We start from the raw sequence: 12,672 nt of genomic DNA on the forward strand, positions 1-12,672 counted from the left end.
GATTACTCACTACTATGCCGGTGGGTGAAGTGTTTGAGTCCACAAAACACTTTTGGAGTTTCAGGGGCGTTCCAGCTAAATACAATTGCAATGACTCCTGATAAACAACAGGAAAAAAACATTACGTGCCTCCATACTGCTCGTGTGGTGTCATTCAAGTAAACCCTGACTAAATGTCCTCTGATATCCTCCTCAGTCGTGTTCACGCACACACCGAAAACACGCAAACAAGCTCTCGCCGGATGCGTGTTAGCATCGCTACATCCACTAGACACCTGAGACTTCAGAAGTGTTTTGTGACCTCAAACACCCCTGCATCGGCATAATGGTGAATTTTAATTTTCCGGTGAACTACCCCTTTAAGGTAATTTCTTTAAATTTGGTTAAAACGTTCAGTTGGATTCAATGATGAACTGATTCGAATTAGGTGGTCAAAGCTCAATATCGTTGTGATCTTACAAAATAGATTTTTGTTCTTGTGAGTGCAATTTTCCGCCTTGTGGACAGGTTAACTTAACGCCCCAAGAGAATCTTTTCAAATTCAACACAAATGTTCATTTAGACTAAATTGATTAGATTTCTGTGGTCAAGTGTCACGGCGGACTCACAAAACATGTTTTTGGCCTCTCGAGCTTAATATCACAAGTTTGCCTTTTCAAATTTTGACCAGTTGTCTCTTGGATCCAAAGATGAATTTTCTAGATCACAGATTACTCAAAGGTGAGTCACGGTGACCTCATATTATTGTGAAAGTAACATGTCAGGAACACCAGTATGACTCCGCCAACCAGGAACACTGGTTGGCGGAGTCATACCACAATCATATGGCGGTATAACTAGTTTTCTTTTTCAGTTTTATGAATTATTGCTAATTAATGCTCTGCTTGAGCCTCCACACTTACCACTGGCATCTTTGTCTGATTTATTCCCCATTCACTTTGACATTTAAATGATGCCCAACCATTTACCCCGACTCTCCAACACGAAGAGACAAAACTCAACTTCTGTAAGTACTTCTTGTCGGGGGTTCCTGGTCGTTGGTCATTGCTGTATAGTACTGAATCTGAACTAAACTTTGGGAAGTCTGACAACTCACTGACTTCTAAAATGTGGAAAGAATTCAATGAAGTAGATGAGTAATATTTGTCAGGAGCACCAGAGGGGGCAGGGTACACTTAATTTTCATATCCACAGATGAATCTATGAGCATTTCACATGCAGTGGCCTATATATACAGCTCCGAAAGAACTTAAGAGACCATGCAGTCCAGATTTGTTTTACATCTACATTTGCCATTTCAACCCAGTGTCAATTTGGAATTTGGGAGAAATGTTGCTTAAAGAGTAGGAAATGAATATAAACAGTAGAAACCAAAGAAACCGATCATCTTGCAGTTTTTTCCCTACAGACCTGTATAACCTGCACATGCTCTTATTTCCTCCACTGTAGAAAATGGTCAGTGAGGACTGTGCTTCCTGCTGGTTGCTCAGTGCGCTTCATCCACGCCTGCAGAAACCAGCAGCAGCAGCAGCAGCGCGGCGGCTTTAAGACAATCCGGGCATCTCTGCAAGTCTCCGGATGACATCATCGATATTGTCAATGGTGTGAACTGAGAGAGAGAGAGAGAGAGAGCTGGGTGGAGGTGTGTAAGAGGGAGAGAGAGGCGATCCGCCAGTGTACAGAGAGAGAGAGAGAGAGAGCTGAATGTCTGGTTTTTTCCTCATTAGAAATCAGAAATCGTGACAGCGGAGAGTCGTAGAAAATCGCAGGGGTCGTGTCCGCTCGGATAATTCTACATATATACCCTTTATTTTCGGAGGAAGAGACGGAGAGGGAGAGAGACGGGTCGTCTTTCCGTGGGACGCGGCAGCTGAGGTCACAGATCCCCGAGGTTATTATGAGCCGCCCGGAGCCGCGCCGCCGCGTCGCTGTCCAGGGTCCTGAGTGAGGCGGAACCGGGCGAACCCACGGATCGGGACTGAACCCGGTGAGGAGGAGGAGGCGGCGGCGGGCAGCGCTGGCCAGTCAAGGTGTCTGGAGGCTTGCTGCTGTGTGTGTCTGTGTGTGATGGTGTGTGTCTGTGCGATGGGGTGGGTTCAGGTTACACAAACCGAGTCATATTGAGGTGCTTGTGTGTGCCTGGGACGGTGGGGGCTCGGAATAAGGAGGGTGCGGTTATTTGCTGGTCAGTGAGGGGTTTGGTTTTTTTTGCATTCATCACCCTCCCCTCTCCCCCCCCCCCCCCCCCACCCCCCCCCCCCCCCCCCCCGCTCTCCCGTGTTATCTGGAGCAGCTGCATGAAGTAGATCCTCTGTGAAAACATCACATCTTCCTTGGGTGTATATGTGTGTGTGTGTGTGTGTCTGTGTGTGTGTTTGTTGTTGCAGTCCTTCTGCAGCTCCCAGTTTTGTAACACTGACAGCAGCAGCAGCAGCTCTGGAGGCTGATACAGGGGAAACCTGAGGTAACAGGGGTTTGGTTCATGTGCAGCAGTGGCTTGGCTCTGCCTCATATTTCCCCCACCTGCACCGTGCATGTGCATGTGGGTGAGGTGGGGGTGCATGTAGGTACCAATGCAGTGCCAAAATAGAAAGGAACCTAAGTCAGCATTCAGTGCAATGCCAAACTGGCTTGTAGACGATTTAAGCCTTCGGTCATGTCCCTCTCATTTCAGACAGACGAGGTCTGCAGGCTGAGGAAGACATGACTCATTCGCTTTTTGTCAGGGGACTCCAGTCAGGAATTGGGGGGTTTATGCAAATAGCTAGTACTGTATATGGGACCAGACTCATTTGAAGTTTGTGAGATGCTGATCCTGTCCCCATCAGCCCCCCCACCACCACCACCACCACCAGCCGCCCTGCAGCTCAGAATAAATCATGTTATACAACTCCACACTCTTTCTCTTTGCTCTCACCTTCTTCCCCCACCCCCTCGTGCACCTGAGTGGCCCACATCGTCTTCTGGGATATAGCAGGATTTATTGTGCGATGACCCTAACTCTACGGAAGCACTGCTGATTAGGACACACGGGCTGTTGCGTTACATCTCGGGCACTTTTGCTTCTACTCGTGCGTTCAGTCACTTCACGGCTGGACGTGAGCAATGTTTTCTCTTCCTAGTTCCAGTGAGGCAGCTCTCCGGCTGCACTATGTCACTGTTTTGGCTCAGTGACCTGCAGTGATTGCACTCTTTCACATCTCGTTGCCTGATTTTTGTTTTTCCAATTTGATTTTCCTCAAGGATACAGCAGCTCTATAGGGCTCAGTCCAAAGTCTGCAGCTTTGCACCACAGTGTCCTTCAACTCTATTGATCAGCAGTGATTGATGACAGCTTTCTCTCTCTTGTGTGTTTGTGTGTGTGTCTGCATGTGTGCGTTGACCCCTTCAGTGAGTTGAAACACTAAGAGGCCATGGAGTTGAGGGTGGGGAACAAGTACCGCCTCGGGAGGAAGATAGGAAGCGGATCCTTTGGAGATATTTACCTCGGTGAGTATGTTTGGTGTTTTTTTTTGTGATAAATCTCAGTTTGTTGCTGCTGCTGCTGATGTGTTGGAACTTCCTCCCATCAGGTTCCAACATCGCTACCGGAGAGGAAGTAGCAATCAAACTGGAATGTGTGAAAACCAAACATCCACAGCTCCACATTGAGAGCAAGTTCTACAAGATGATGCAGGGCGGAGGTGAGGCGCACTAAAGAGTTTTTATTTAGAGGTTTGACAGGTTTACTACGAGTCACTGAGAGGAAGTGAGGAGTTTCAGCTGCTGGAAGAGTTCAGAGGTATTTATAGCTGCTGATGGATGACAGTTGTTTAGGAGGCATTTTATGGCACGTGAGGTCACTTCAGGACAATGAGACACATCTTTGAAATCAAATTAAGAAATGTTAGGGTTGTTAAGAGATTTTTTTTCATACTCAGAATGGCTGTTGAGCGTTGTTTTAGTGTTGCATGATAATGGTGGATTCAACAGATATCGCACAAGATCAACTTTATTGCTCTTTAGAGAGAAAATTACATGTTACAGCATCACTTTTACAGACAGAGAGGTAATAACATAAATAAAGCCTATATAAGATCAAATAAAATATGGAAATATACAACACATACATTATACCAGCTTACACTAAGTAAAAAATCTGAAATCCAGTCGTGTAAAATTGTATGAATAATAAACACAATCGCTTTTTTAGTGTTATACATAATCTATGTACAATGTATGCAACATGCACTTTATATATTAATAATCCTCAACTATCAAATGTTTATGTAATAGAAATGGAATCAAACAATATAAAATAAAACTATATGTAGTTACTATGTAATATATGTAACTATATATTGATAAAGCATTGTTATAAACTGATAGTCACTTAAAACAAGGTCATATATAGTCTTAGCTTTGCTATTACCACTAACTTTTACCTAAATAATGTTTTATAGTATAATAATAATACAAATGTAATATATTATCCTACTATACAACCAAACAGAGCAGCAAAGAAAGAAACAGTTGGCTTAAAGTAACTGATACATTGTTTAAAATAGCTGAAATAATAACCAAATAAAGCTAAAATAAATGTTTTTTATACATGATAAATAATTATATTACTCGTCCTTGTGTTATTATGCAACAACCTCCTCCCAACAGTGGGAATCCCGTCCATTAAGTGGTGCGGAGCCGAAGGCGACTACAACGTCATGGTCATGGAGCTGCTCGGCCCGAGCCTGGAGGACCTGTTCAACTTCTGCTCCCGCAAGTTCAGTCTGAAGACAGTGCTGCTGCTGGCCGACCAGATGGTGAGGCAGACTGTCTGCAGTCCACACTGTCACCACACACACACACACACACACACACACAGGAGCAACTCAATACAATACTCAATACAGATCTAATTGAGTCTTCATGAAGGGGTTCCTCAAAGTAGAAACAGAATTATAGATCATTTAAAAGGTACAAATTAAATCCAGCAATTCCAAATTACAGCCGACTATATTTTCATCCTTGTTTGCACACAATACAAGTCAACCTCTGACTATGAATTTACAGATTTCAATAAAAGCACGTCCCTATTTGTAGACTAGAGCTAAATGAATTTGAAACCAGAGAATAATTTGCATCTAAACTCCCAAAGCTTGTTTCCTGGCTCCAGACAAAGCTCATCCCCCCACCAGGTCCGTCCCTTCAGCTCTGCTCCGCCGTAAAAGTCAATTCCAATCTGGGACATGGAGGCTCGTCGAGGCGACTTAATCCTCGTCACATAGGTCAGCCTGTTGTGTCCTTTATGAGCGTTTCTTAATCCGTCATATGTCATCCTATAGTCTGCATCTGGCACGTTTGTTCTTTTTGTCCCATTTTCTCTTGGCCATTCTGACCTCGTTTCCTCTCCTCTCCTCTCCTCTCCTTTCCTTTCCTCTCCTCTCCTCTCCTCTCCTCTCCTCTCCGCTAACAGGCAATAACTAAGATTTGAATTGTCTCATAATAAAAAATGACCCTCATATATCTGCAGACAGGCTGACGGGAGTTATTGATCAAGACCAATGACTCAACTATTATTTCAACAGGCGATGAGAACTGTGGCCTTTGAAACTGTCCCATAGTTTTGGATCAAACACTCAACAACAGTCTGAATATAGAGACGCACATGCAGTGTCGCAACCAGTACAGACCAGTAGAGGGAATTGATTATATGAAAGAAATAACTGATCAAAGTCTATACTCATTTGAAACCCTTACGTTGTCAAATATCATGTCAGTCACCTTTCAATTTTAAACCAAACTGGGTGTTTTTTTATATATTAAAAACACAATTGTATATACTATACTGCACTATACTGCACTAGATTGCACTATACTATAAAAGACTATACTATACTACACCATACCATACTACACCATATTTTACACTGTAGTATTTTATACTTTACACCGCACTACACTACACCACACCACACCGCACTACACTGCACTACACTACACCACACCACACTACACCACACTGCACTACACCACACCGCACAGCACTACACTGCACTACACTACACTGCACCACACTACACCACACTGCACTACACCGCACAGCACTACACTACACTGCACTACACTACACTACACTGCACTGCACTACACTGCACTACACCACACCACACCACACTACACTGCACTACACTACACCACACCACACTACATTGCACTACACCACACCACACCGCACTGCACTACACCACACCGCACTACACTACACTACACTGCACTACACTACACTACACTACACTGCACTACACTACACTGCACTACACTACACTGCACTACACTACACTACACTACACCACACCACACTACACTACACCACACCACACCACACTACACTACACTGCACTACACTACACTGCACTACACCACACCGCACTGCACTACACCACACTGCACTGCACTGCACTACACTACACTGCACTGCACTGCACTGCACTACACTGCACTACACCACACTACACTACACCGCACTACACTACACTACACTGCAGTGCACTACACTGCACTACACTGCACTACACCGCATTACACTGCACTACACTGCACTGCACTACACTACACTGCACTACACCACACCACACTACACTGCACTACACCACACCACACTACACCACACCTCACTACACTACACTACACGACACGACACGACACGACACTACACTGCACTACACCACACTACACCGCACTACACTACACTACACTGCAGTGCACTACACTGCACTACACTGCACTACACCGCACTACACTACACTGCACTACACTGCAGTGCACTACACTGCACTACACTGCACTACACCGCACTACACTACACTGCACTACACTGCACTGCACTACACTACACTGCACTACACCACACCACACTACACTGCACTACACCACACCACACTACACCACACTTCACTACACTACACTACACTACACGACACGACACGACACTACACTACACTACACCACACCACACCACACAAAGTTAAAAAGTCTGCAGTCCCCACATTTGCGTTATGCACGCTCAGCGGCCAGCCTGGTAAAGCAAGAGCCGAGGCCAACATTTCCTACATGCACTGAAGCGGTTGACCACTCACAACTGAGTGGGCCAGCTGGCCAATCAAAGCAGAGTAGGCTTTATCAGGAGGCAGGCCTTAAAGGTACAAGAGCTAAGACCAAGAGTTTATCTTTCAAATCTGCCAGCTGTGAGGCCGCCATTTTTAGGAAAGCGCTGGTGTATCACAAAAATGGGATTGTGCCATAGCTCAAGCCAGATTCAAGTCTCTGTAAGGTGGACGTTCACAGCACACTGTCCTGGAACGACCCAAGGGCTGAATAATAGCATTTTCTTATGAATTGCATATATTGCATTTCCTGTGGGGTACAACATGCAAGACCACCAACACTCTTCTTTATCCAAACTAAAGCCTTTCCCTTGTCTCACTGCTGCAGATCAGTAGGATTGAATACATCCACTCCAAGAACTTCATCCACAGAGACGTGAAGCCCGATAACTTCCTGATGGGGCTCGGCAAGAAGGGTAACCTGGTCTACATCATCGACTTCGGTCTGGCCAAGAAGTACCGCGATGCCCGAACGCACCAGCACATCCCCTACCGCGAGAACAAGAACCTCACCGGCACCGCACGCTACGCCTCCATCAACACCCACCTGGGCATCGGTAAGACGGCACACTCAGAGGTTGGCCCAGATGTTCTCTTGTTCCCTTCTCTCTTTCTTTCTCCTTTTACTTGTTTTTTTGGTCTCCTTCTCTACCTTTTCTTAACCTTTCTCAAACTTTTTTGCAATATCATTCTCTCCTCTCTGTTCTGTCTTTTCCTCCACAGAGCAGTCGAGACGAGATGACCTGGAGTCTCTGGGCTACGTTCTCATGTACTTCAACCTGGGCTCTCTGCCCTGGCAGGGGCTCAAGGCTGCAACCAAGAGGCAGAAGTATGAGCGCATCAGCGAGAAGAAAATGTCCACCCCCATTGAGGTGCTCTGCAAGGGATACCCCTGTGAGTAAAGAGTTTGACAACAATAGGATCTAATACAGAAAAAACAGAGGGTGATGACAGTAAAAGGGATTTTGAATTATTACGTTTTGTCTGGAAAGGCTCGACACCTCACAGGTCTTTGCTTAAAATCCACTTATCGCTCTCTCCCATGTTTCCCAGCTGAGTTCTCCACTTACCTGAATCTGTGCCGCTCCCTGCGATTCGACGACAAGCCAGACTACTCTTACCTGAGGCAGCTCTTCAGGAACCTTTTCCACAGACAGGGCTTCTCCTACGACTACGTCTTTGACTGGAACATGCTGAAGTTTGTGAGTGTTCTGCTTTCTCAAAGAGAATCTAACTTGGATGTTAAAATCGTTCCCTTTTTTCACATCTCGACCGCTCCTCTGTGTTGCAGGGGGCCAGCCGGACTGCAGAGGATGGAGAGAGGGAGAGGAGGGAGGGAAAAGAGGGGGAGGAGCGAGCAGGAGGAGGCCAGAGAGTAGCTGGAGGGCGAGCTCTGCCGTCTGGTCCGAACCCGTCAGCAGCGAACAGAGTCAGGAACGAGACAGACGCTGCTGCTCCGTCCAATCCGGCTACGCGTGTTGTCCAGCAGCCTGGTCAGCATGGTGTTTGGTTTCAGAAGTTTGGACGTAACTGTGAAAAACTGCATCACATTTTTATTTCATGAGTCTGTCTTCATACGTGTGCAGGTAACCGCTCGCCTCAGGCGGGGAGAGCAGAACGAGCCGAGCGAGAGAGGAAGGTGGCCATGAGGCTCCATCGCGGGGCCCCGGCCAACGTCTCCTCCTCTGACCTCACTGCACGCCTCGACCAATCACGCATCACTGCATCACAGGTAGGAAAAACTGTCACAGGTTGTGACTGTGACAGGTTCTGTGAGACGTTGTTGTACAATGAGTTGGTGCCTTACGTGTGCATTAGGAAATATACACAAATGTGTCCTGAATGCATCCTGAGATCTGATCACATTCAGAGGTGATCTAAGGTGCATGTGACCACATTCTTTTCACTGTATGAACACAAAATGAATGACCACCTACTCAACTGACCTGCTACAGTTTCACAATGAATCAAATGTATTTTTCTGCTTCTCAGTGTCTACACATTGATTTGTTTGTGGACAACGACACAATATCAACACTGTCAATTACATAATGATACCAATTTTGTTCAAATGGTTAGAATCTTTCTTCACGCAGCTCATTGATTCATTCAGCCCCTCCTGTCTCCATTCTCTCTCACAAACACACATCTGTGAACTCAGACTATGCGAACACAACAAATGCTTGTGTTTATTTTCAAATTCAGCGGGGAAGTGAGATGTGGTCACAGGAGACACATTCAGGATGCGTTTTAATGTCTGTTGGTGAACAGATCTCTCAGGACAGATGTTTATACCAGGTCCGAGCTCACCAACTGTGGTGTAACTTCAGTTCTATTCAGTAGACTGACAGCACCAGTAAATACGCCTCTCTTCCCCTACTGGTCCAACCCATATACTGTATATAAACATGGACGACATGACATGACTAAAAGTGAAGTCAAAAACCTCTTGATCGCCATCTGGTGGCTGGCTGCAGTATTGGTCATAAATCCTGCCTCCTCCATGTTAGTTGATGGGACATTTGGGTAGTTCTTATCACACTGGTGCATGTTTAAGTGTTCGTGTTTCCAGTCACTTTGGTTTTAGTTTATAAGTGCCAGCTGAGACTGCATGTATTGGCATGACCTCACTACCACGCCCCCCCCTTATGTTTTTAATCCTCTTTATATACAGTCTATGGTCCAAACCTTCCATCGCTTGCTATGCTTCCATTTCTTTGTGGGCCTACCTGTCACCCCCTACATGATTTTTAGCAAATGTAGCAACAACTCCTGTGAGAGGAAAACCTCTGTGAGACTGAACAAATCACAAAAGCCACATTCTGTCCACAAAGAACTGAAGTCAGGTCAGGTAAATGCTCAGGGTGTGGACATGGCCGAGTTTAGATGTTAAATACATAGTGTTCTTCGGGTGTCTGCCTGTCGTCTCTCTTTGTGCTGCTTCAAGCTTCTCATCTTTCTCTCCATACTTAGGTCAGTGTGCCATTTGAACATCTGGCAAAGTGAGTTCATCCTGGCTGGTCTGCAGGTCAGCGGCAGGTATGGACACGCATGAGACACACACACACAAACACACACACACACACACACACACACACACACACACACACACACACACACGCACACACAAAGAGAGAGAGAGAACATGCCTAAACAGCTATCCAACTCTTTTGTCCTCAATGACCCAGAGGTAGAGAGAAACACTTGATATTCAGCTAAGTAGTTAGCTGAATATCAAAGTTAACAGTTTTAGCAACAATAAGATATGAAATATAGATGAGGTGTTGCTTTTAAAATAACTGGGGGAAAAAACAGGACAAGAGGTTAAACCAAGGTTTAACAATTTAAACAAGAGGTTTCAATTTTGGTGTAGAAGAAAATCAAAAGTAGCGTCATAATACCAAGAAGCTACAAAACATATTGGAGCTCAAAATACACACAAAAATACCAGCTTTTTAGGCCTTTTTATGGTTTAAGGTTAGTTTAGTTTAATTTACACAACTTTAAAAAATTTAAGTTAAACTTTAGAATCATATTAGGAGACAAAAACACATATCGATACAATAAAACAACAATCGAATTGTTTAAAATAAAAACCAAGGTTAGAATCAGGTTAAGGACGTTAAGAAGCTTAGACACCTAACAGCATACGTGAACGCTACGAAAGACGAAAAGTAAATCCAAAGGTTCAAATCTGATTAGTGAGGGATAGATATATAAGATATGGTAGATTAGTCTAAACAGATGTGTGTTGTGTTGTGATTTGAACAGTAGAGGTGGCAGAGAGGAACCTAATAAATGTACATTTTCATTCCACAAAATAACTCCACGATATCTAATAGAAAATTGACCACAGGATGTCTTCGATGAAGATTCTAAGATTCTTGTGAACTGTTGCCAAAATAGAATCTAAAACAATGAAGTAAATCTGAGTTTGCATATTTCACTTTAAGAACAAACGTACAGATTTGAAAAATGTTGGCAGCTGCAATTTCTCCTTCAGTTTACTGAAAAACTAACTTTTCTCTCCCTTGTTTTCTCGCTTGTGCTTCAGCAGCTGCAGGGTATCAAATGTACCCCTTACTTTTCAAACGGATGAATGAAACATGAATGAGTGGAGGAGCAAGAGGAGGAGGCGTTACGGGGACGAGGACGATCCGTGTGTGTGTCAGTGCTGTTTGAGCGTGCCAGCAATACGCTGACATGACGATGACTCTTGGCTGGAACTGCTCTTTTGTGGTGCGGCTGGAGGAAGAAATGGGCTGAAACAACACACAGGTCCCGCCTCTCCTTCACTCACATTCACCTGCCCATCGACTCAGAGGCTCAAACTGCAAAAAAAACGAAAAAAGAAACATCAAAGTGCACAAAATGGACTAAATTTCAAATATTCTGTGGTTTACATGAAAAAAATAGAAATCTACTATCAACCTGCTAATGTTTGAGAGCAACATCTGCTGCTTACGGTGACTATTCTTGACTATAAATGAATATATACACAACTACGGAGAGGAAAACAAACATAAAGTGTGTTTAGGCCTTTAATAGACAAGAGAATGCTTAAACATGGACGCAGGAGGAGATGAGACGGAGGGGACAACTGAATCTGGAGCAAGGCTGCTTTTCGTCAGTGAATGTCGCTGTCTGTGTCTGTGTGTTATTGTCTTAAGTATTCATCTTCAGCTTTCCTTTAAAGAGTCGGAGTAAAGGAGGAGCAGAGGAGGAGAAGGTGAGCGAGGCTGAATTCTCCACCTTTCAGTTCAAAGCTTGTCTTAACGGAGGCGAGACTGACGAGGAAAAGATGCTGTGTGAATGGAGAAGAAAAAGAGCGAGAAGAGGAATAAGACGGCTTTGAGTTGAGGACAAGACGAAGGGACAGTCTCGAGGATCGTTCAATTGCCTCAGTCCTGCTTGTAACTCCGGGTAATGAGAAGATGTTGTAAGATCTTGGTGCCCAACATCTCTGGTGTTACATTTGTAATTTTTCTTTTACGTTTGCATTTTTCTTGTTTTATAAAACCTGTAAAAATATGTAGATACCTTTTGGCAGAATGTGACAGATTGTGAAAAGATGAGGCTGGAGAGAAGAGTACTGTTTACCTCCTGAGAGCCCTGGAGCCAAGTGTGAAACCATTACCTTTAGAGTCCGCCACAAGTGTGTGTGTGGGTGTGTCTGTCTGTGTGTGTTTTGGTTTCCATTGTGGCAAGACAATGACAGAAAGGTTGTCGTGAATATTTTGGCCCAGAGCTGTCAGGACGGACAGACGTCACCGAGGGGAAAGGAGCTGACTGATGTCCTGTACATTTCTTTACCATGCTTCAACTTTATTACTATGATATTTGTGTATATTTTCTGAATCAATAAAAAAAAATATACACAGCCTATACAGACTACTGATTGTATGTTCCACTTGATGGTGGCATATTTACTCATTCGTGGTTGTACTGCAGAAATCAGTCATTTTATTGCCTCCGCCAAGGAGGTCATAGGTTCTGTTAGGCTCGGGTTGTTTGTATTCAAGATTACAGA

The 12,672-nt window shown here is 44.5% G+C and overlaps 1 protein-coding gene across 2 annotated transcripts; it reads left to right on the forward strand.

Annotated features, from left to right (window-relative positions):
• Nucleotides 1-1,551: 1,551 nt before the first annotated feature.
• Nucleotides 1,552-11,482, forward strand: csnk1e (casein kinase 1, epsilon). 2 transcript variants are annotated; one of them, XM_034571186.1, is made up of 11 exons: nt 1,552-1,987; nt 3,392-3,489; nt 3,573-3,683; nt 4,651-4,799; nt 7,471-7,699; nt 7,866-8,036; nt 8,196-8,344; nt 8,434-8,635; nt 8,729-8,874; nt 10,116-10,181; nt 11,200-11,482. In XM_034571186.1, the coding sequence occupies exons 2-10, from the start codon at nt 3,414-3,416 to the stop codon at nt 10,146-10,148; spliced, it is 1,266 nt and encodes a 421-aa protein (XP_034427077.1). In that variant the 5' UTR covers nt 1,552-1,987; nt 3,392-3,413; the 3' UTR covers nt 10,149-10,181; nt 11,200-11,482. The 2 variants fall into 2 exon arrangements, with proteins under 2 accessions (XP_034427077.1, XP_034427076.1); XM_034571185.1 differs by having other exon boundaries at nt 1,553-1,987; nt 11,197-11,482.
• The last annotated feature ends 1,190 nt before the right edge of the window (nt 11,483-12,672 follow it).

This window comes from Hippoglossus hippoglossus, chromosome 19, assembly GCF_009819705.1.
Source record: "Hippoglossus hippoglossus isolate fHipHip1 chromosome 19, fHipHip1.pri, whole genome shotgun sequence".
Classification (NCBI taxonomy): Eukaryota; Metazoa; Chordata; class Actinopteri; order Pleuronectiformes; family Pleuronectidae; genus Hippoglossus; species Hippoglossus hippoglossus.